This window comes from Leucoraja erinacea, unplaced genomic scaffold (genome assembly GCF_028641065.1).
Source record: "Leucoraja erinacea ecotype New England unplaced genomic scaffold, Leri_hhj_1 Leri_107S, whole genome shotgun sequence".
Taxonomy (NCBI): Eukaryota; Metazoa; Chordata; class Chondrichthyes; order Rajiformes; family Rajidae; genus Leucoraja; species Leucoraja erinaceus.
In genome coordinates this window covers 198,803-221,103 of record NW_026575319.1, presented here as the reverse complement: position 1 = coordinate 221,103, position 22,301 = coordinate 198,803, and the positions used below count along the sequence as shown (strand labels likewise).

The 22,301-nt window shown below is 47.7% G+C and overlaps 2 protein-coding genes across 2 annotated transcripts; one reads left to right on the top strand and one right to left on the bottom strand.

The window, feature by feature from the left end:
* Positions 1–1,920: 1,920 nt before the first annotated feature.
* On the top strand, positions 1,921–8,326 carry LOC129715262 (leucine-rich repeats and immunoglobulin-like domains protein 1). Its single transcript, XM_055665120.1, has 3 exons — positions 1,921–2,346; positions 3,968–4,102; positions 6,602–8,326. Exons 1-3 carry the CDS (start codon positions 1,944–1,946, stop codon positions 6,634–6,636), a joined length of 573 nt encoding a protein of 190 aa, XP_055521095.1. The 5' UTR covers positions 1,921–1,943; the 3' UTR covers positions 6,637–8,326.
* Positions 8,327–15,348: 7,022 nt separating this feature from the next.
* Positions 15,349–19,963, bottom strand: cunh11orf98 (chromosome unknown C11orf98 homolog). Its single transcript, XM_055665113.1, has 4 exons — positions 19,886–19,963; positions 17,564–17,685; positions 16,578–16,675; positions 15,349–15,863 (listed from the first exon to the last, which is right to left on the bottom strand). The coding sequence occupies exons 1-4, from the start codon at positions 19,919–19,921 to the stop codon at positions 15,781–15,783; spliced, it is 339 nt and encodes a 112-aa protein (XP_055521088.1). The 5' UTR covers positions 19,922–19,963; the 3' UTR covers positions 15,349–15,780.
* Between the last annotated feature and the right edge of the window lie 2,338 nt (positions 19,964–22,301).

Below are 22,301 nucleotides of genomic sequence, written 5' to 3'. Positions count from 1 at the left end.
TTTGCTTAAGGATGTTTCACCTGTGGGAGTGTTCAGGACCAGAGGGGTCATGGCATTTATAATTCTTGGCTCCAGAGAGTGATGGAACATGAATTCCTGGTCATTTTCAAAACTCGGGGGATGTTTTAATCAGGAAGAGAATCAGTGGTTGTAGGGAGAAAATTGGGAAGTTGGATTGATCAAGATCTGACTGATCTACCTCTGTTCTAGGTAGATCAGTGAGTAGGGAATTGAAGAATGTAGGTGAACAGAGGGATTTGGGAATAACTGTGCACAGTCCCTGAAAGTGGAATCTCATGTAGATAGGGTGGTAAAGAAAGCTTTTGGTATGCTGGCCTTTATAAATCAGAGCATTGAGTATAGAAGTTGGGATGTAATGTTAAAATGTACAAGGCATTGGTGAGGCCAATTCTGGAGTATGGTGTACAATTTTGGTCGCCCAATTATAGGAAGGATGTCAACAAAATAGAGAGAGTACAGAGGAGATTTACTAGAATGTTGCCTGGGTTTCAGCAACTAAGTTACAGAGATAGGTTGAATAAGTTAGGGCTTTATTCTCTGGAGCGCAGAAGGTTAAGGGGGGACTTGATAGAGGTTTTTAAAATGATGAGAGGGATAGACAGAGTTGATGTGGAAAAGCTTTTCCCTTTGAGAGTAGGGAAGATTCAAACAAGGGGACATGACATGAGAATTAAGGGACTGAAGTTTAGGGGTAACATGAGGCGGAACTTCTTTACTCAGAGAGTGGTAGCTGTGTGGAATGAGCTTCCAGTGAAGGTGGTGGAGGCAGGTTCGTTTTTATCATTTAAAAATAAATTGGATAGTTATATGGATGGGAAGGGAATGGAAGGTTATGGTCTGAGCGCAGGTATATGGGACTAGGGGAGATTATGTGTTCGGCACGGACTAGAAGTGTCGAGATGGCCTGTTTCCGTGCTGTAATTGTTATATGGTTATTATTATATGGTTCTTGTTTCTTCTGGCTGGAATGGAAAAGCAAACAATAGATCATATTAAATCAGGCCCATGTCAATGTTTAAACCAATCTGAAGACAGAGAACATTGATAATAAATAAAATATAATTTTCTTGTGTAAGGGTAGAAGTGTTATCCCCCCCCCCCCCCCCCCCCCCCCCTTTCATTATTCCAAATTACAGCTTTAATAGCACACTTGGATAGGTACATGGATCAGATAGGTACATGGATCGGACAGGTACATGGATCGGACAGGTACATGGATCGGACAGGTACATGGATCGGACAGGTACATGGATCGGACAGGTACATGGCTCAAACAGGTACATGGATCGGACAGGTACATGGATCGGACAGGTACATGGATCGGACAGGTACATGGATCGGACAGGTACATGGATCGGACAGGTACATGGATCGGACAGGTACATGGATCGGACAGGTACATGGATCGGACAGGTACATGGATCGGACAGGTACATGGATCGGACAGGTACATGGATCGGACAGGTACATGGATCGGACAGGTACATGGATCGGACAGGTACATGGATCGGACAGGTACATGGATAGGGCAGGTACATGGATCAGACAGGTACATGGATCGGACAGGTACATGGATCGGACAGGTACATGGATAGGGCAGATACATGGATCAGACAGGTACATGGATCGGACAGGTACATAGATCGGTACTTGGACAGGTACATGGATCGGTACTTGGACAGGTACATGGATCGGGATATTTAGATGGATATTGGTCTAACAGAGGTATATGGTGGTTACCTGGATCAGCATGGGCAGGTTGGGTCGAGGGGCCTACTTCTGCCCTCTATGACCCACATACTTTACACACTAACTCTTCCCTTACTCATGGTTCCTCCTCTCCCCTTAGATGGTTCCACGTATCACTTCTGGCCCATCCTCCCCCCCCCCCCCCCCCCCCCATAGATGCTGATTGGCAGACTATGTTACTCCAGCATCTGTGGTCTCTTGTGCCAGATTCCACTACATATACGGGGTGTTGCGATCATTCCAGATATCCTGCTCTCGCTCCAGTCTTTGCTTCACCCATGTTGTGTTTTGTCCACACAGTCGCTGTGTCCAGTCTGAGAGTTGGAATGAATCCTGAAGCGCCCCAGGCCAGTGATAATGTGACTCTGGAATGCTCTGTTCAACTGGGGAATCTTGTCCGATACAGCTGGTACCGATGTGATCTGCCTCTGTCAAATGGAATGGACTATCACCTGTCACAGAACAACCGTTCGCTGACACTGCTGAATGTGCAGGACTCTGATGTTGGTGTCTATCAGTGTAAAGCAGAAAATCGCATCAGCTCCAAACACATAGACTTTACCTTCCAGCTTTGCCGTATGTATATCAACAATTGTTCATCCTCTCCTTCATTTCTCTTCAAGGTAGCGGAGTCAGGGGATATGGGGAGAAGGCAGGCAGGAACGGGGGGTACTGATGTTGCTGTCTTCCTGGAACCATCTAAAGGGAGAGGGGAACCAGGAACATTATGTTCAACAACATTATGTTCAATCAATTATCTGGATGAAGGGGTGGTAAATTGGATTAGTAAGTATGCAGATGATACCAAGATAGGGGGTGTTGTGGATAATGAAGAGGATTTCCAAAGTCTACAGAGTGATTTAGGCCATTTGGAAAAATGGGCTGAAAGATGGCAGGTGGAGTTTAATGCTGATAAATGTGAGGTGCTACATCTTGGCAGGCCAAATCAAAATAGTATGTACATGGTAAATGGTAGGGAATTGAAGAATGTAGGTGAACAGAGGGATCTGGGAATAACTGTGCACAGTTCCCTGAAAGTGGAATCTCATATAGATAGGGTGGTAAAGAAAGCTTTTGGTGTGCTGGCCTTTATAAATCAGAGCATTGAGTATAGAAGTTGGGATGTAATGTTAAAATTGTACAAGGCATTGGTGAGGCCAATTCTGGAGTATGGTGTACAATTTTGGTCGCCTAATTATAGGAAGGATGTCAACAAAATAGGGAGAGTACAGAGGAGATTTACTAGAATGTTGCCTGGGTTTCAGCAACTAAGTTACAGAGAAAGGTTGAACAAGTTAGGGCTTTATTCTTTGGAGCGCAGAAGGTTAAGGGGGGACTTGATAGAGGTTTTTAAAATGATGAGAGGGATAGACAGAGTTGACGTGGAAAAGCTTTTCCCACTGAGAGTAGGGAAGATTCAAACAAGGGGACATGACTTGAGAATTAAGGGACTGAAGTTTAGGGGTAACATGAGGGGGAACTTCTTTACTCAGAGAGTGGTAGCTGTGTGGAATGAGCTTCCAGTGAAAGTGGTGGAGGCAGGTTCATTGGTATCATTTAAAAATAAATTGGATAGGCATATGGAAGAGAAGGGAATGGAGGGTTATGGTATGAGTGCAGGCAGGTGGGACTAAGGGAAAATAATTGTTCGGCACGGACTTGTAGGGCCGAGATGGCCTGTTTCCGTGCTGTAATTGTTATATGGTTATATGGTTATATGGTTAACACAGGCATTGTGGGGCTAGTTGTCCACTTTAGATAAATAGGAGGTTATCCACTTTGGTGGCAAGAACAGGAAAAATGTTCCCAATGTTGGGCGAGTCCAGAACCAGGAGCCACAGTGTTAGGATAAAGGGGAGGCCATTTAAGACTGAGGTGAGGAGAAACTTTTTCACCCAGAGAGTTGCGAATTTGTGGAATTCCCTGCCACAGAGGGCAGTGGAGGCCAAGTCACTGGATGGATTTAAGAGAGAGTTAGATAGAGCTCTAGGAGCTAGTGGAATCAAGGGATATGGGGAGAAGGCAGGCACGGGTTATTGATTGGAGACGATCAGCCATGATCACAATTAATGATGGTGCTGACTCGAAGGGCCGAATGGCCTCCTCCTGCACCTATTTTCTATCTCAAAGACTAACCTTCTGTAGAAAAACAGTTTTGTTTGTGACTATTTTACTAAATATTAACATTCCATTGTAGTACCATCAAAAGGATGCTCAGTGGAATCTAAGTACCTGGGATATGGTGGCTATCCCGGATATATTGGGTACATCATTCTCATTATCTTGTGCTGCCGGAGGAAGAAACAAACAACAAAACTGTCAAAAGAGAGTGGTAAGTATTCAGTGGGTATCTAACCGGCAAATTAAAGTACACGGCATTGGGGGTTCAGTATTGATGTGGATAGAGAACTGGCTGGCAAACAGGAAGCAAAGAGTAGGAGTAAACGGGTCCTTTTCACAATGGCAGGCAGTGACTAGTGGGGTACCGCAAGGCTCAGTGCTGGGACCCCAGCTATTTACAATATATATTAATGATCTGGATGAGGGAATTGAAGGCAATATCTCCAAGTTTGCGGATGACACTAAGCTGGGGGGCAGTGTTAGCTGTGAGGAGGATGCTAGGAGACTGCAAGGTGACTTGGATAGGCTGGGTGAGTGGGCAAATGTTTGGCAGATGCAGTATAATGTGGATAAATGTGAGGTTATCCACTTTGGTGGCAAAAACAGGAAAGCAGACTATTATCTAAATGGTGGCCGACTAGGAAAAGGGGAGATGCAGCGAGACCTGGGTGTCATGGTACACCAGTCATTGAAAGTAGGCATGCAGGTGCAGCAGGCAGTGAAGAAAGCGAATGGTATGTTAGCTTTCATAGCAAAAGGATTTGAGTATAGGAGCAGGGAGGTTCTACTGCAGTTGTACAGGGTCTTGGTGAGACCACACCTGGAGTATTGCATACAGTTTTGGTCTCCAAATCTGAGGAAGGACATTATTGCCATAGAGGGAGTGCAGAGAAGGTTCACCAGACTGATTCCTGGGATGTCAGGACTGTCTTATGAATAAAGACTGGATAGACTTGGTTTATACTCTCTAGAATTTAGGAGATTGAGAGGGGATCTTATAGAAACTTACAAAATTCTTAAGGGGTTGGACAGGCTAGATGCAGGAAGATTGCTCCCGATGTTAGGGAAGTCCAGGACAAGAGGTCACAGCTTAAGGATAAGGGGGAAATCCTTTAAAACCGAGATGAGAAGAACTTTTTTCACACAGAGAGTGGTGAATCTCTGGAACTCTCAGCCACAGAGGGTAGTCGAGGCCAGTTCATTGGCTATATTTAAGAGGGAGTTAGATGTGGTCCTTGTGGCTAAGGGGATCAGAGGGTATAGAGAGAAGGCAGGTACGGGATACTGAGTTGGATGATCAGCCATGATCATATTGAATGGCAAATGGTGCAGGCTCGAAGGGTCGAATGGCCTCTACTCCTGCATCTAATTTCTATGTTTCTATGTCTATGTTTCTAAATGTTGGGTACTAATGGAAGTGTATGTACAGATTGTGAATATAGAATGGGCCACAGTGGCAGACTGTGGAAAACAGAGACAACAGCACTGATCCAGGCAGATCAACACTGTGGATAGAATCATGGTATGTTAGCATTCATAGCAAAAGGATTTGAGTAGAGGAGCAGGGAGGTTCTACTGCAGTTGTACAGGGTCTTGGTGAGACCACACCTGGAGTATTGTGTACAGTTTTGGTCTCCTAATCTGAGGAAAGATATTCTTGCCATAGAGGGAGTGCAGAGAAGGTTCACCAGACTGATTCCTGGGATGGCAGGACTTTCATATGAAGAAAGACTGGATAGACTCGGTTTGTACTCGCTAGAATTTAGAAGATTGAGGGGGGGATCTTATAGAAACTTTCATAGAAAAATTCAATGTAGGAAGATTGTTCCCGATGTTGGGGAAGTCCAATTTAAGGTTAAGGGGGAAGTCTTTAGGGCCGAGATGAGAAAATCTTTTTTCACACAGAGAGTGGTGAATCTGTGGAATTCTCTGGGTGAAAAATGTTTTTCTCATCTGTCCCAACATCGGGAACAATCTTCCTGCATCTAGCCTGTCCAACCCCTTATGAATTTTGTAAGTTTCTATAAGATCCCCTCTCAATCTCCTAAATTCTAGAGAGTATAAACCAAGTCTATCCAGTCTTTCTTCATAAGACAGTCCTGACATCCCAGGAATCAGTCTGGTAGAGGGTTAGGTTAACATAGAAACATAGAAAATTGGTGCAGGAGTAGAGGCCATTCGGCCCTTCGAGCCTACACCGCCATTCAATATGATCATGGCTGATCATCCAACTCAGTATCCTGTACCTGCCTTCTCTCCATACCCCCTGACCCTTTAGCCACAAGGGCTACATCTAACTTAAATATAGCCAATGAACTGGCCTCAACTACCTTCTGTGGCAGAGAGTTCCACAGATTCAACACTCTCTGTGTGAAAAATGTTTTTCTCATCTCGGTCCTAAAAGATTTCTCCCTTATCCTTAAACTGTGACCCCTTGTCCTGGACTTCCCCAACATCGGGAACAATCTTCCTGCATCTAGCCTGTCCAACCCCTTAAGAATTTTGTAAGTTTCTACAAGATCCCCCCTCAATCTTCTAAATTCCAGCGAGTACAAGCCGAGTCTATCCAGTCTTTCTTCATATGAAAGTCCTGCCATCCTAGGAATCAGTCTGGTATAGGGTTAGGGTAACCTAACCCCGATGACCAGTGATACAGTTGTGATTTTCAGTTCCTTGATTGTCAATTGTTTATCTTTTATTTTTCTTTCAGAAACTATTTATGAAAACACCCACATAGTAAAGTAAAGAGTTGGCTCTTTCTTGTGTGAATATCCCAAGATTTTGTGTACACAGCAATGAAGCATTAAAGATTATTCTGCAGCTCTGCTGTAGGTGGATAAGATATGTCCGTCATCAAGAAGCTGAGTTTACTTGTATTTGTAAATGACACTGTAAGCAGCTTGCCCACTGTATGTACCATATAACCATATAACAATTACAGCACGGAAACAGCCCATCTCGGCCCTACAAGTCCGTGCCGAACAACTTTTTTTTCCCTTAGTCCCACCTGCCTGCACTCATACCATAACCCTCCATTCCCTTCTCATCCATATGCCTATCCAATTTATTTTTAAATGATACCAATGAACCTGCCTCCACCACTTCCACTGGAAGCTCATTCCACACCGCTACCACTCTCTGAGTAAAGAAGTTCCCCCTCATATTACCCCTAAACTTCTGTCCCTTAATTCTGAAGTCATGTCCTCTTGTTTGAATCTTCCCTATTCTCAAAGGGAAAAGCTTGTCCACATCAACTCTGTTTATCCCTCTCATCATTTTAAAGACCTGTATCAAGTCCCCCCTTAACCTTCTGTGCTCCAGAGAATAAAGACCTAACTTATTCAACTTATCTCTGTAACTTAGTTGTTGAAACCCAGGCAACATTCTAGTAAATCTCCTCTGTACTCTCTCTATTTTGTTGACATCCTTCCTATAATTGGGCAACCAAAATTATACACCATACTCCAGAATTGGTCTCACCAATGCCTTGTACAATTTTAACATTACATCCCAGCTTCTATACTCAATGCTCTGATTTATAAAGGCCAGCACACCAAAAGCTTTCTTTACCACCCTGTCTATATGAGATTCCACCTTCAAGGAACTATGCACGGTTATTCCCAGATCCCTCTGTTCAACTGTATTCTTCAATTCCCTACCATTTACCATGTACGTCCTATTTTGATTTGTCCTGCCAAGGTGTAGCACCTCACATTTATCAGCATATGTTTTCAGCAGAAATATTTAACACATGGCTTTAGGCTGTAAATCTAACATTCTGAAATAGCGAGTAAGATTGCAGCTGTCTTTGTTGTTTATGCCAATACAAAAACATTAGAACTTATTCAAAAAGCAAATAAAACAGCAGCAAGAAGTATTTCTTCAACCTGATTCTGCTATTGTGGGTCATTTTGTGTTTTTATGTTGCAGTTAGTCCAAAAAAAAAGCAGCATTAAACCACACAGACTGATTGTAGAATCAGTAAAGAACAATCTTGGTCGTGGAAGCAAGCTGACAAATCTTCACTGTACTTCCCCGATGACAAGTACATCCTACAATACGCAATAGACAATAGGTGCAGAAGGAGGTCATTTGGCCCTTCGAGCCAGCACTGCCATTCAATGTGATCATGGCTGATCTTCCCCAATCAGTACCCCGTTCCTGCCTTCTCCCCATATCCCCTGACTCCGCTATCTTTAAGAGCTATTATCTTTTCTGTTCTATGCACCAGGGTGTCTACCCTGGTAATTTGTAATATAATATTCCTGCTTCAATACTCTAGCCCACTATTTAACTGTATCCACACCCCTTTATCAGTATCAGTATCAGTATATCTTTATTGTCATTTCCTGAGTACTCACATACCCAGAGGAAACAAAAAAACGTTGCTCCACCAGTGTCCATTCAGTGTGCAGTAAAATAACAACAAATAAATAGAAATAAAAATACATATATCATGAACAAATTAAATTCAAGATTCAAGATACATTTATTTGTCATTTGGACCCCTTGAGGTCCAAACGAAATGACGTTTCTGCAGCCATACATTACACACAAATAGACCCGAGACACAACATAATTTACATAAACATCCATCACATTGCTGTGATGGAAGGCCAAAAAAACTTATCTCTCCACTGCACTCCCCCCCCCCCCGATGTCAGAGTCAAAGTCAAAGCCCCCGGCTGGCGATGGCGATTGTCCCGCAGCCATTAAAGCCACGCCGGGTGGTGCGAGGTCGCACACCGGGACTTGGTGTTAGAGCCCCCGGCGTGCACTCGCAGAGTCCCGCGGCCATTCCAAGCCGCGCGGGGCGGTGATGTCAGGCCCCGCTCCAGGAGCTCTTCAACCCCGCAACTCGGGCGGGAGAAGTCGCCGTTGCGGGAGCCCCTGAAAAGCGGTCTCCCTCCAGGGACCCGCGGGCTCCCGATGCCGCCATCAGCCAGACCCGCAGTTGCAGCCTCCGAATCTCCGGAGGTCGGGCCGCAGCAGCAGCAGCGCTCCACCACCGCTCCACCCGCTCTGGACTCGGCCAGCTCCGCGACGGTGAGGTGAGTCGTCGGCACCAGAGCCCCCATTCTTCATGTTGGAGGCCACTCCACGTTGCAGCCCCAACGACAACGGGGACCCGACAAAGAAAAGGTCGGGTCTCCCGTGCAGGGAGAGATTTTAAAGTTACCCCCCTCCCTCCCCACCCCACCCCCCCACACACACCCCAACAAAAAATAACAAAAACTACATAAAAACATAGACAAAAAATAATAAAAACGCAGACGGGCTGCAGAGGCCGCTGCTGACGAGAGTCGCTCCGCCTCCCTCCTCGTTCCAGACAAATTAAACACTCTACTCTCTACTAAACATAAACAGGCATTCTGATCGACAGCTGCTGCAGTGTGTCCAGGTTGGTGGTTGGTGCGCGATACTTTGGCAGGGGGCAAAGTCCGTTTATCAGTCTTATAGCCTGTGGGAAGAAGCTGAGGAGCATCCTGCTGGTTTTGCAGCTAATGCTCCTGTACCTCTTCCCAGATGGCAGGATGGAGAATATGTGATGCGATGGGTGGTAAGGGTCTTTGATGATGGAGATGGCTCTGTTGATACATCTCTTCCTGTATATGTCCAGCAGGAAGGGGAGTGGAGCACCAATAATCCTGCTGGCGGTCTTCACAATCCTGTCTAGTTGGTGCCGTTCGTACGCCTTGCAGCTCCCGAACCAGGAAGTGATGCCGTAGGTCAGTGTGCTCTCGACAGTCCCCCTATAAAAAGTCCGTAGGTGTGTGGTGGGGAGGCCTGCTTTCCGTAGTCTTCGGAGAGGGTGTAGTCGCTGCTGGGCTCTCTTGACCAGAGCTGTGGTGTTGGCCGTGGACGTCAGGTCATCTGACATGTGGAGTCCTAGGAACTTCATGCTGCTGACCCTTTCCACATCAGCTCCATCGATGTGCAGAGGTGTATGGTGTTGTTTCCCCGCCCTCCTGAAGTCAACCACCATCTCCTTAGTTTTTCCCACGTTAAGAATGAGGTTGTGGGATTTGCACCAACCTGTGAGCAGCTCCACCTCCATCCTGTACGCCGATTCATCATTGTCACTGATGAGACCCACCACTGTTGTGTCATCAGCGAACTTGTTGATGAAGTTGTTATTGAATCTGAGGTACACAAAATTGCTGGAGAAACTCAGCGGGTGCAGTAGCATCTAGGAGCGTTATTGAGTCTAGCAGTACAGTCGTGTGTCAGCAGACTAAACAGCAGGGGGCTTAGGACACAGCCTTGGGGCGAGCCAGTGCTCACGGCTATGGTGTTTGATGTCCTACTGCCCACCCTGACTGTCTGCTGCCGTTGCGATAGGAAGTTCAGGACCCAGTTACATGTGCCAGCCCTTCATACTCACACTCATCTAGTTTCCTTTACTTTCTTAGTCTCATGTACTGAGGTACAATGAAAACCCTTGCTATCCAGTCATTCACCGTGTACAGATATCGGATAAAGGGAATAACGTTTAATGCGAGTCCGATTTACTGCCTCCAGAACCCCAGATTCAGATTCAAATTCAATTTTAATTGTCATTGTCAGTGTACAGTACAGAGAACAGCTCAACAACCATGTTAACACCCAGCAAGTTAACATTTTCCATCGCCCACCCACCAATGAAGGCAGGCATGTTTCCATGGTGTACAATCTGCCACAAAACTTGTTGCCACCTCTGCCCACAAGACACGGAAAATTCCATCCTGCTGCAAACACGAAGACTCTGAAACACAAACTCCTTGCTGAAGGTCAAGCTCATGGCTGCAAAGTTCCAGAGCAAATTCAAGATGTTGCTTTGAATGAAGACAGGTTACCATGAGATCATAGAGACATTATTATAATAGTGACTGCCTTCTACAAAGGAGTTATCCAACTGTGGTAACAATGGTGAGTTGGCCCTATTGTTTACCAGAGTGAAAGTCATCGTATATTGTAATCATGCAACAGTCTAACAGGAAACCACACAACACTAAACTTTTCACTATATCTCAGTGCACGTGACAATAATCTAAAGTATTGCAAGAATTGTGCAAAGTGCTCCCTGCAGCAGGCATTACTAACTTCAGTGGATGTGATCTGGTTGCTGGGGGCTGTGATGGGGGGGTCGACCCAAACTGCCTCTATTACCTCCTGTTCTTTTGCCACCTACACCTCGTCAAGTTGAGATGAGTTTATACACAATGCACTCGCAATGAAAATCTTTTTTCAATTCAATTCAATTCAACTTTAATGTCATGGCACAAATACAAGTATGAGTACAACGAAATGCAGTTTTGCGTCAGTCCGTAGTAGTTGTGCATAAAGAAATGTAAAAAATAGAAAGAGAGAAGATACAGAATAATCAAAAAATACAGAATAATTAAACAATGGGGACGGAGGGACCGGAGAAATCTATCGGCGGGACTCCGAGTTCAGCAGTGTGATTGTATTGTTGTAGAAGCTGTTCCTCATCCTACTAGTACGTGACCTGAGGCTCCTGTACCGCCTCCCTGATGGGAGGAGGGCAAACAGTCCATGGTTGGGGTGTGAGGGGTCTTTGATGATCTTCCCAGCCCGTCTCAGACACCGTTTTCAGTGGAGGGCATCCATGGCAGGGAGCGGGGCACCGATGATGTGCTGCGCGGTTTTCACCACCCGTTGTAGTGCCTTCCTGTCCGCAGCAGTGCAGCTGCTGTACCATATGATACCAGACTGATTCCTGGGATGTCAGGACTGTCTTATGAAGAAAGACTGGATAGACTTGGTTTATACTCGCTAGAATTTAGGAGATTGAGAGGGGATCTTATAGAAACTTACAAAATTCTTAAAGAGGTTGGACAGGCTAGATGCAGGAAGATTGTTCCCGATGTTGGGGAAGTCCAGGACAAGGGGTCACAGCTTAAGGATAAGGGGGAAATCCTTTAAAACCGAGATGAGGAGAACTTTTTTCACACAGAGAGTGGTGAATCTCTGGAACTCTCTGCCACAGAGGGTAGTTGAGGCCAGTTCATTGGCTATATTTAAGAGGGAGTTAGATGTGGCACTTGTGGCTAAGGGGATCAGGGGGTATGGAGAGAAGGCAGGTACGGGATACTGAGTTAGATGATCAGCCATGATCATATTGAATGGCGGTGCAGGCTCGAAGGGCCGAATGGCCTACTCCTGCACCTAATTTCTATGTTTCTATGTTTCTATACCGTGAAGCAGGTGGTCAGGATGCTCCCGATGGTGCAGCGGGATATGTTGGTCAGGATCCGGGGGGACAGGTGGGCTTTCTTGAGCCTCCTCAGGAAGTAAAGGCGCTGCTGTGCCTTTTTGATCAGCTTGGAGGTGTTGAGGGACCAGGACAAATCTTCCGAGATATGTACTCTGAGGAATTTATAGCTTGCTTCATGTCCCAAGATCTGATCATTGTGCTTTGTGCTATTCTTCTTGCCTGCATATGTTTTATTTTATCTGGGAGCTGACATTTATAGCATAACCAGTTGCTTACATGACCTACTTAATGTGGCTGTTGGACAAAGTGGAAGATTTATGTGGTTGAGGTTCAATAAGCAACCCTTTCCGGTGATTTCACATATAGTTTCAAGCTGCACTTTTTCAAGTGTTTTTGTTGCATTCTTGAATGACATTTTGAGTACCACACACAACAAAATCGGAATAGGTCACCAGACCACTCACGCCTATCCCATCATTTAGGGTATGGGGAAGTTTAGAGGAGATTCAATGTTTGGAATCTGGAATGCATCTGGTTGATGCAGGTATTGGTATATATAAACAGAGAAACATAGAAAATAGGAGCAGGAGTAGAGGCCATTCGGCCCTTCGAGCCTGCACCGCCATTCAATATGATCATGGCTGGTCATCCAACTCAGTATCCTGTACCTGCCTTCTCTCCATACCCCCTGATCCCTTGAGCCACATCTAACTCCCTCTTAAATATAGCCAATGAACTGTGGCCTCAACTACCTTCTGTGGCAGAGAATTCCACAGATTCATCACTCTCTGTGTGAAAAATGTTTTTCTCATCTCGGTCCAAAAAGATTTCCCCCTTATCCTTAAACTGTGACCCCTTGTTCTGCACTTCCCCAACATCGGGAGCAATCTCCCTGCATCTAGCCTGTCCAACCCGTTAAGAATTTTGTACGTTTCTATAAGATCCCCCCTCAATCTTCTAAATTCTAGCGAGTACAAGCCGAGTCTATCCAGTCTTTCTTCATATGAAAGTCCTGCCATCCCAGGAATCAGGAACAAATATATAGGTACAAAGTATGAAAATAACAAAGTGTAATGTTGGGGCATTTCCAACCACTGGGACAATATTGAGGACAGTAAAGAAACTGAATGGAGGAAGAGTTCCTGAATTACAATAAAAGGGTTTATAAACAGGAAAGCAGACTATTATCTAAATGGTGGCCGATTGGGAAAGGGGGAGATGCAGCGAGACCTGGGTGTCATGGTACACCAGTCATTGAAGGTAGGCATGCAGTGAAGAAAGCGAATGGTATGTTAGCATTCATTGCAAAAGGATTTGAGTATAGGAGCAGGGAGGTTCTACTGCAGTTGTACAGGGTCTTGGTGAGACCACACCTGGAGTATTACGTACAGTTTTGGTCTCCAAATCTGAGGAAGGACATTATTGCCATAGAGGGAGTGCAGAGAAGGTTCACCAGACTGATTCCTGGGATGTCAGGACTGTCTTATGAAGAAAGACTGGATAGACTTGGTTTATACTCTCTAGAATTTAGGAGATTGAGGGGATCTTATAGAAACTTACAAAATTCTTAAGGGGTTGCACAGGCTAGATGCAGGAAGATTGCTCCCGATGTTGGGGAAGTCCAGGACAAGGGGTCACAGCTTAAGGATAAGGGGGAAATCCTTTAAAACCGAGATGAGAAGAACTTTTTTCACAGAGAGTGGTGAATCTCTGGAACTCTCTGCCACAGAGGGTAGTTGAGGCCAGTTCATTGGCTATGTTTAAGAGGGAGTTAGATGTGGCCCTTGTGGCTAAAGGGATCAGGGGGTATGGAGAGAAGGCAGGTACAGGATACTGAGTTGGATGATCAGCCATGATCATATTGAATGGCGGTGTAGGCTCGAAGGGCCGAATGGCCTACTCCTGCACCTAATTTCTATGTTTCTATGTTTCTATAAAAATCATTCCACATCAAGCAAAACCAGAGAGATGTTGAGAGTGGAGCTAGCTTTAGGCATAAAGCTGAACTGGAATAAAACAGCATTTAATGTACTGGATCTAATTTATTTATATTTAGCAGTTGTGGAAAAAGCAATGATTAACTAAGAATTAAGTGAAATTAAATTTACCAAATTTAGTAAAAGTAGATGAGAAATAATGAATCAAAAGTAGAACCATTCAAAATTCCCCCATGGTTGGAATTCCCCCATGAATAAGCGGAGTGGGAGAAGGCAAAGAGGGGAAAGCATAACAGATGCAGAAACAAGGAACTGCAGATGCTGGTCTACCAGGGAAAGACACAGAATGCTGGAGTAACTCAGCAGGTCAGGCAGCTAATCCAACTCAATTTATCAGTTCCTGGGGATTGGAGGATAGCTAATGTTATCCCACTGTTCAAGAAAGGATCGAGAGAGAAAACGGGGAATTACAGACCAGTTAGCCTGACTTCGGTGGTGGGAAAGATGCTGGAGTCAATTATTAAAGAGGCAATAATGGGGCATTTGGATAGCAGTAAAAGGATTAGTCCAAGTCAACATGGATTTATCAAAGGGAAATCATGCTTGACTAATTTTCTGGAATTTTTTGAGGATGTAACAAGTAAAATGGATGAAGGGGTGCCAGTGGATTTAGTGCATCTAGACTTTCAGAAAGCCTTTGATAAGGTCCCGCACGGGAGACTGGTGACTAAAATTAGAGCACATGGTATTGGGGTAGGGTGTTGGCATGGAAAGAAAATTGGTTGGCAGGACGGAGGCAAAGAGTAGGAGTGAACGGGTCCTTTTCAGAATGGCAGGCAGTGGCGAGTGGAGTGCCGCAAGGCTCGGTGTTGGGGCCGCAACTGTTTACCATATATATTAATGATTTGGAAGAGGGAATTAGGAGCAACACTAGCAGGTTTGCAGATGACACAAAGCTGGGTGACCGTGTGAACTGTGAAGAGGATGTTAGGAGGTTGCAGGGTGACCTGGACATGTTGAGTGTGTGGGCAGATGCAGTATAATATAGATAAATGAGAGGTTATCCACTTTGTCGGCCAAAACAAGGGGGCAGATTATTATCTCAATTGGGTTAGGTTAGGCAAGGGGGAGGTGCAGAGAGACCTGGGCGTCCTTGTACACCGGTCATTGAAAGTTGGCGTGCAGGTACAGCAGGCAGTGAAGAAAGCTAATGGAATGTTGGCCTTCATAACAAGAGGATTTCAGTATAGGAGTAGAGAGGTTCTTCTGCAGTTGTATAGGGCGTTGGTGAGACCACCACATCTGGAGTATTATGTACAGTTTTGGTCTCCTAATTTGAGGAAGGACATCCTTGTGCTTGAGGCAGTGCAGCGTAGGTTCATGAGAACCGTGAGTATTGTGTGACTGGCGTGTCGGTGATGCCCGTACGGCTGCAGGGATGTGTCACGCCAGCGGGTGAAAGACCACGACTGCCTCACCATCCATAACATTCTCTTTATTTACAGCGTACAGTGGGGGCGGCCACAACATGGCTCAGTCTGGCGGGGGAGGGGAGGGGCGGGGAGGGGAGGGGGGGAGGGGGGCTGGGAGGTGGGGAGAGTGGTAGGGAGGGGGGCTGGGAGGTGGGGGGAGAGTGGTAGGGAGGGGGGCTGGGGGGGTGGGGGAGAGGTGGGGGAGGGGAGGGGAGGGGAGGTGCGTGCTGTTCCCCGTCCTGTAACAGCGTTCTCACGTGGGCTACTGAATCATTTCCACGTTCTGCTCTGTCCCTCCGTCACTCGTCACCGACGCTCCAACCACTCGCCCAGGCCCCGGGGCAACTGCAAGGGTGAAGACAGAAACACGGGCAAAACATGGAACACGGGCAAAACATGGAACACGGGCAAAACATGGAACACGGGCAAAACATGGAACACGGGCAAAACATGGAACACGGGCAAAACATGGAACACGGTCTTTATTCTCTGGAGCACAGAAGGTTAAGGGGGGGACTTGATAGAGGTTTTTAAAATGATGAGAGGGATAGACAGAGTTGACATGGATAAGCCTTTTCCATTGAGTAAGGAAGATTCAAACAAGGGGACATGATTTGAGAATTAAGGGACTGAAGTTTAGGGGTAACATGAGGGGGAACTTCTTTACTCAGAGAGTGGTAGCTGTGTGGAATGAGCTTCCAGTGAAGGTGGTGGAGGCAGGTTCGATTTTATCATTTAAAAATAAATTGGATAGGCATATGGACGGGAAAGGAATGGAGGGTTATGGTCTGAGGGCAGGTAGATGGGACTAGGGGAGATTATGTTGTTCGGCACGGACTAGAAAGGTCGAGATGGCCTGTTTCCGTGCTGTAATTGTTATATGGTTATATGGGCAGAACAAGAAACACGGGCACAAGATGGAATGGTTGACAGATTTTAATGAATACTAGTGATGGAGCACTCTCCCTCCTCCCCCCCCCCCCCCCCCCAACCTTCCACCCCCCTCTCCCCCACTCTGTGGAGGTATTGAGTGCCAGGTTCAGGCTGTTGGTACCGTACCATCCATGGCTGATCGTTCCCTCAGACTGTGCTGCAGCTGTTTCTGCAACTTCCTCTTCTTCTTCCCAGACAGTGTGATATTTGCTCTCTGGTTGGAGCTGCAAAGGAGAAATAACCATCACAGACGGTGAATCTCAGCCTCACACTCCAGCAGGGAGGGAGGGAGCGAATCTTATACAACAACCTTGTACAATCAGGCCGAAACACAGACTACAGCACAGCACAGCAACAGGCCCTTCGGCCCAACTAGACAGGATTGTGAAGACCGCCAGCAGGATTATTGGTGCTCCACTCCCCTTCCTGCTGGACATATACAGGAAGAGATGTATCAGCAGAGCCATCTCCATCATCAAAGACCCCTACCACCCATCGCATCACATATTCTCCATTCTGCCATCTGGGAAGAGGTACAGGAGCATTAGCTGCAAAACCAGCAGGATGCTCCTCAGCTTCTTCCCGCAGGCTATAAGACTGATAAACGGACTTTGCCCCCTGCCAAAGTATCGCGCACCAACCACCAACCTGGACACACTGCAGCAGAGCCACTGTTGTGCCGCTGCCGATCGGAACGCCTGTTGATGTTTAGTAGAGTGTTAAATTTGTTCATGATATATGTATTTTTATTTCTATTTATTTTTCACTGCACACTGAATGGACACTGGTTGAGCAACGTTTTTTTGTTTCCTCTGGGTATGTGAATACTCAGGAAATGACAATAAAGATATACAATACAATACAATACAACTCCTCCATGCCGACCAACATGCCCCACCTACAATTTTAGCTAAAAATTAAAATCGAAGCTGTACAGTAACTGTATTATGTCATATGCCACTGCTTATATTTTTGTACACTGCTTCTAATAAACATTTGGTTAGCCACAGGGGAGTGGACCACAGAGCCTCATCACATGGGGACGGCAAACGCCAGCAAACAGTCCCACAGACGGGACACAGCAAGCCCAGCCTGTTGCCAACCTCCCTCACCTTCGCTTCTTCAGGTGATGGATGGTGATTAGACCTTCGTCAATCACCGCACCTACAATGCGCTTCTTCCCCTTCCCCTTCCTGGCAACTCTTCTCCTCTTCAAATGATTTCTCTGTAGTTCCTGGAAAGGCAAAAGGAAGAGGAGTTAAGACTGAATGAAGTCGGGCAAACATTGCCCATCAGCCTCATGTCACTCACACTGTACTAGGCTGCAAATAAAAGCCATTCAGCCCATCAAGCCTATCCCAGATCCCAGCAGAAAATTCCCACCAGTCCCACTGGATGCCAGTTCTCCAGTCGAGTGGGAGAGTCTAGGACTAGAGGGCACAGCCAGAGAATTAAAGGACGTTCTTTTCGGAAGGAGATGAGGAGGGATTTCTTTAATCAGAGGGTGGTGAATCTGTGGAACTCTTTGCCACAGAAGGCTGTAGAGGCCAAGTCAGTGGATATGTTTAAGGCAGAGATAGATTCTTGATTAGTACGGGTGTCAAGAGGTGATGGGGAGAAGGCAGGAGAATGGGGTTAGAAGGGAGAGATAGATCAGCCATGATTGAATGGCAGAGTAGACTTAGAAACATAGAAATTAGGTGCAGGAGGAGGCCATTCGGCCCTTCGAGCCTGCACCATTCAATATGATCATGGCTGATCATCCAACTCAGTATCCTGTACCTGCCTTCTCTCCATACCCTCTGATCCCTTTAGCCACAAGGGCCACATCTAACTCCCTCTTAAATATAGCTAATGAACTATGTGGCCTCAACTACCTTCTGTGGCAGAGAATTCCACAGATTCACCACTCCTCTGTGTAAAAAATGCTTTTCTTATCTCGGTCCTAAAAGATTTCCCCCTTATCCTTAAACTGTGACCCCTTGTCCTGGACTTCCCCAACATCGGGAGCAATCTTCCTGCATCTAGCCTGTCCAACCCCTTAAGAATTTTGTAAGTTTCTATAAGATCCCCCCTCAATCTTCTAAATTCTAATGAGTATAAACCAAGTCTATCCAGTCTTTCTTCATAAGACAGTCCTGACATCCCAGGAATCAGTCTGGTGAACCTTCTCTGCACTCCCTCTATGGCAATAATGTCCTTCCTCAGATTTGGAGACCAAAACTGTACGCAATACTCCAGGTGTGGTCTCACCAAGACCCTGTACAACTGCAGTAGAACCTCCCTGCTCCTATACTCAAATCCTTTTGTGATGAAAGCCAACATACCATTCGCTTTCTTCACTGCCTGCTGCACCTGCATGCCTACTTTCAATGACTGGTGTACCATGGCTAAAGGAATCAGGGGGTATGGAGAGAAGGCAGGTACAGGATACTGAGTTGGATGATCATATTGAATGGCGGTGTAGGCTCGAAGGGCCGAATGGCCTCCTCCTGCACCTATTTTCTATCTTTCTACGTACAGACGCAGGGAATAACGTTTAGTGCAAGCTCAAGCCCAATAAGGTTAGTCCAGCCGTCTCCAATGAGGTCACATCATCACCGCTCTCTGGTTGGTGATAGGATGATCAGTGATGGACTCACACACATGGCTGCATTATCCACGCGTGCCGTCCCCTCACCCCCTGTTCCTCTCTCCCCCCCCCTCCCCTCCCCCCCCTCACCCTCCCTCCCCGTCCCCCTCCTCTCTCCCCCACCTCTCTCCTCCTCTCTCTCCTACCCCCTTCCCCTCACCCCCTCCCTCCCTTCGCCCTCCCCCCCTCCTCCCCCCCTCCCCCCCTACTTACCCCCTCTCCCCTCCCCCCCCCCCTCCCTCTCTCTCTCTCTCTATCTTCTCTCTTATCCCCTCCCTCCTCCTTCCCTCTCTCGACAGATAGCACAATGGGCTAAGAGTTCGGCTGGTGACCGGAAGGTAGCCGGTTCAAATCCCGCTTGGGAGTGCATACTGTCGTTTTTGTCCTTGGGCAAGACACTTCACCCACCTTTGCCTGTAAGGGGTGAATGTTACGGCGGCAGGCGCCCTGTGTCTCCCTTTCAAGGGAGATGCTAAAAATGCATTTCGTTGTCGGTGTACTGTACACTGTACACTGACAATGACAATAAATTGAATCATTTCATTTCATTTCATTTCATTTCATTTCATTTTCTTTTCTCTCCTCCTCCCTCCTCCTCTCTCTCTTCCCCCCTCACCCTCACCCCCTCTCCCCCCCCTTCCTACCCCTCCCTCTCACCCCCTCCCCTCCTCATCACCCTCTCTCCCCCCCCCCTCCCCCTCCTCCCCCTCCCTCTCTTCCCCCCCTCCCCGTCCTTCTCTCTCCCCTTCGCCCCCTACCTCCCCCCTCTACTCACCCTCCTCCCTCTTCTCTTCTCACTCACGGTTCGGGGTCGGTTGATTTTTCCGCCGGGCGCCATGTTGCCCCCCACGCTCCCCCACCGGAACTGACGTCTATACCGGTCCCCCACCTATACTGGTCCCCCCCCATCTATACTGGTCCCCCACCTACACCGGTCCCCCACACCTATACCGGTCCCCCACCTACACCGGTCCCCCACCTACACCGGTCCCCCACCTACACCGGTCCCCCACCTATACCGGTCCCCCACCCCTACACCGGTCCCCCACCTACCGGTCCCCCACCTACCCCACCCCACCTATACCGGTCCCCCATCTATACTGGTCCCCCATCTATACTGGTCCCCCATCTATATATATACTGGTCCCCCCCACCTATACTGGTCCTCCATCTATACTGGTCCCCCACCTATACTGGTCCCCCATCTATACTGGTCCCCCACCTATACTGGTCCCCCATCTATACTGGTCCCCCATCTATACTGGTCCCCCATCTATATATATACTGGTCCCCCACCTATACTGGTCCCCCATCTATACTGGTCCCCCACCTATACTGGTCCCCCATCTATACTGGTCCCCCACCTATACTGGTCCCCCATCTATACTGGTCCCCCATCTATACTGGTCCCCCATCTATACTGGTCCCCCATCTATACTGGTCCCCCACCTATACTGGTCCCCCATCTATACTGGTCCCCCACCTATACTGGTCCCCCATCTATACTGGTCCCCCATCTATACTGGTCCCCCATCTATACTATACTGTCCCCCATCTATACTGGTCCCCCACCTATACTGGTCCCCCACCTATACTGGTCCCCCATCTATACTGGTCCCCCATCTATACTGGTCCCCCATATATACTGGTCCCCCACCTGTACTGGTCCCACATATATGTCCCCCACCTATACTGGTCCCCCACCTATACTGGTCCCCCATCTATACTGGTCCCCCATATGGTCCCCCATATACTGGTCCCCCATATATACTGGTCCCCCACCTATACTGGTCCCCCACTATACTGGTCCCCCACCTATACTGGTCCCCCATCCTATATACTGGTCCCCCACCTATACTGGTCCCCCATATATACTGGTCCCCCATCTATACTGGTCCCCCACCTATACCCCCCACCTATACCCCCCACCTATACTGGTCCCCCACCTATACTACCTATACTGGTCCCCCACCTATACCCCCCCACCTATACTGGTCCCCCACCTATACTGGTCCCCCCACCTATACTGGTCCCCCACCTATCCCCCCCCTTCTATACTGGTCCCCCACCTATACTGGTCCCCCACCTATACTGGTCCCCCACCTATACTGGTCCCCCACCTATACTGGTCCCCCCTACTACTGGTCCCCCACCTATACTGGTCCCCCACCTATACTGGTCCCCCACCTATACTGGTCCCCCACCTATACTGGTCCCCCACCTATACTACTGGTCCCCCACCTATACTGGTCCCCACCACCTATACTGGTCCCCCACCTATACTGGTCCCCCACCTATACTGGTCCCCACCTATACTGGTCCCCCACCTATACTGGTCCCCCACCTATACTGGTCCCCCACCTATACTGGTCCCCCACCTATACTGGTCCCCCACCTATATACTGGTCCCCCATCTATACTGGTCCCCCCTCTATACTGGTCCCCCATCTATACTGGTCCCCCATCTATACTGGTCCCCCACCTATACTGGTCCCCCATCTATACTGGTCCCCCACCTATACTATACTGGTCCCCCATCTATACTGGTCCCCCATCTATACTGGTCCCCCCCATCTATACTGGTACTATACTGTCCCCCCACCTATACTGGTCCCCACCCCCCATATACTGGTCCCCCACCTATACTGGTCCCCCACCTATATACTGGTCCCCACCTATACTGGTCCCCCACCTATACTGGTCCCCCACCTATACTGGTCCCCCACCTATACCGGTCCCCCACCTATACTGGTCCCCCCTATACCGGTCCCCCATCTATACTGGTCCCCCATATACCGGTCCCCCACCTATACTGGTCCCCATATATATACTGGTCCCCCACCTATACCGGTCCCCCTGTCCCCACCTATACTGGTCCCCCACCTATACTGGTCCCCCATCTATACTGGTCCCCCACTATACTGGTCCCCCACCTATACCGGTCCCCCATACTGGTCCCCCATATACTGGTCCCCCATATATACGGTCCCCCATATATACTGGTCCCCCCTACTATATACCGGTCCCCCATCTATACTGGTCCCCCACCTATACTGGTCCCCCATCTATACTGGTCCCCCATATATACTGGTCCCCCACCTATACTGGTCCCCCACCTATACTGGTCCCCCACCTATACTGGTCCCCCACCTATACTGGTCCCCCACCTATACTGGTCCCCCATCTATACTGGTCCCCCCACCTATACTGGTCCCCCA

Bases quoted from the DNA above. Each gene is read 5' to 3' on its own strand.
- cunh11orf98 (XM_055665113.1), bottom strand. From the start codon at position 19,921: ATGGCGCCCGGCGGAAAAATCAACCGACCCCGAACC. The intron at 17,686-19,885 runs GTGAGTGAGAAG...TTGCCTTTCCAG, and splicing joins AAATCAACCGACCCCGAACC to GAACTACAGAGAAATCATTT. The intron at 16,676-17,563 runs GTGAGGGAGGTT...TCTCCTTTGCAG, and splicing joins CATCACCTGAAGAAGCGAAG to CTCCAACCAGAGAGCAAATA.
- LOC129715262 (XM_055665120.1), top strand. From the start codon at position 1,944: ATGTTACTCCAGCATCTGTGGTCTCTTGTGCCAGATTCCACTACATAT. The intron at 2,347-3,967 runs GTATGTATATCA...ATTCCATTGTAG, and splicing joins CTTTACCTTCCAGCTTTGCC to TACCATCAAAAGGATGCTCA. The intron at 4,103-6,601 runs GTAAGTATTCAG...TTTTTCTTTCAG, and splicing joins AAAACTGTCAAAAGAGAGTG to AAACTATTTATGAAAACACC.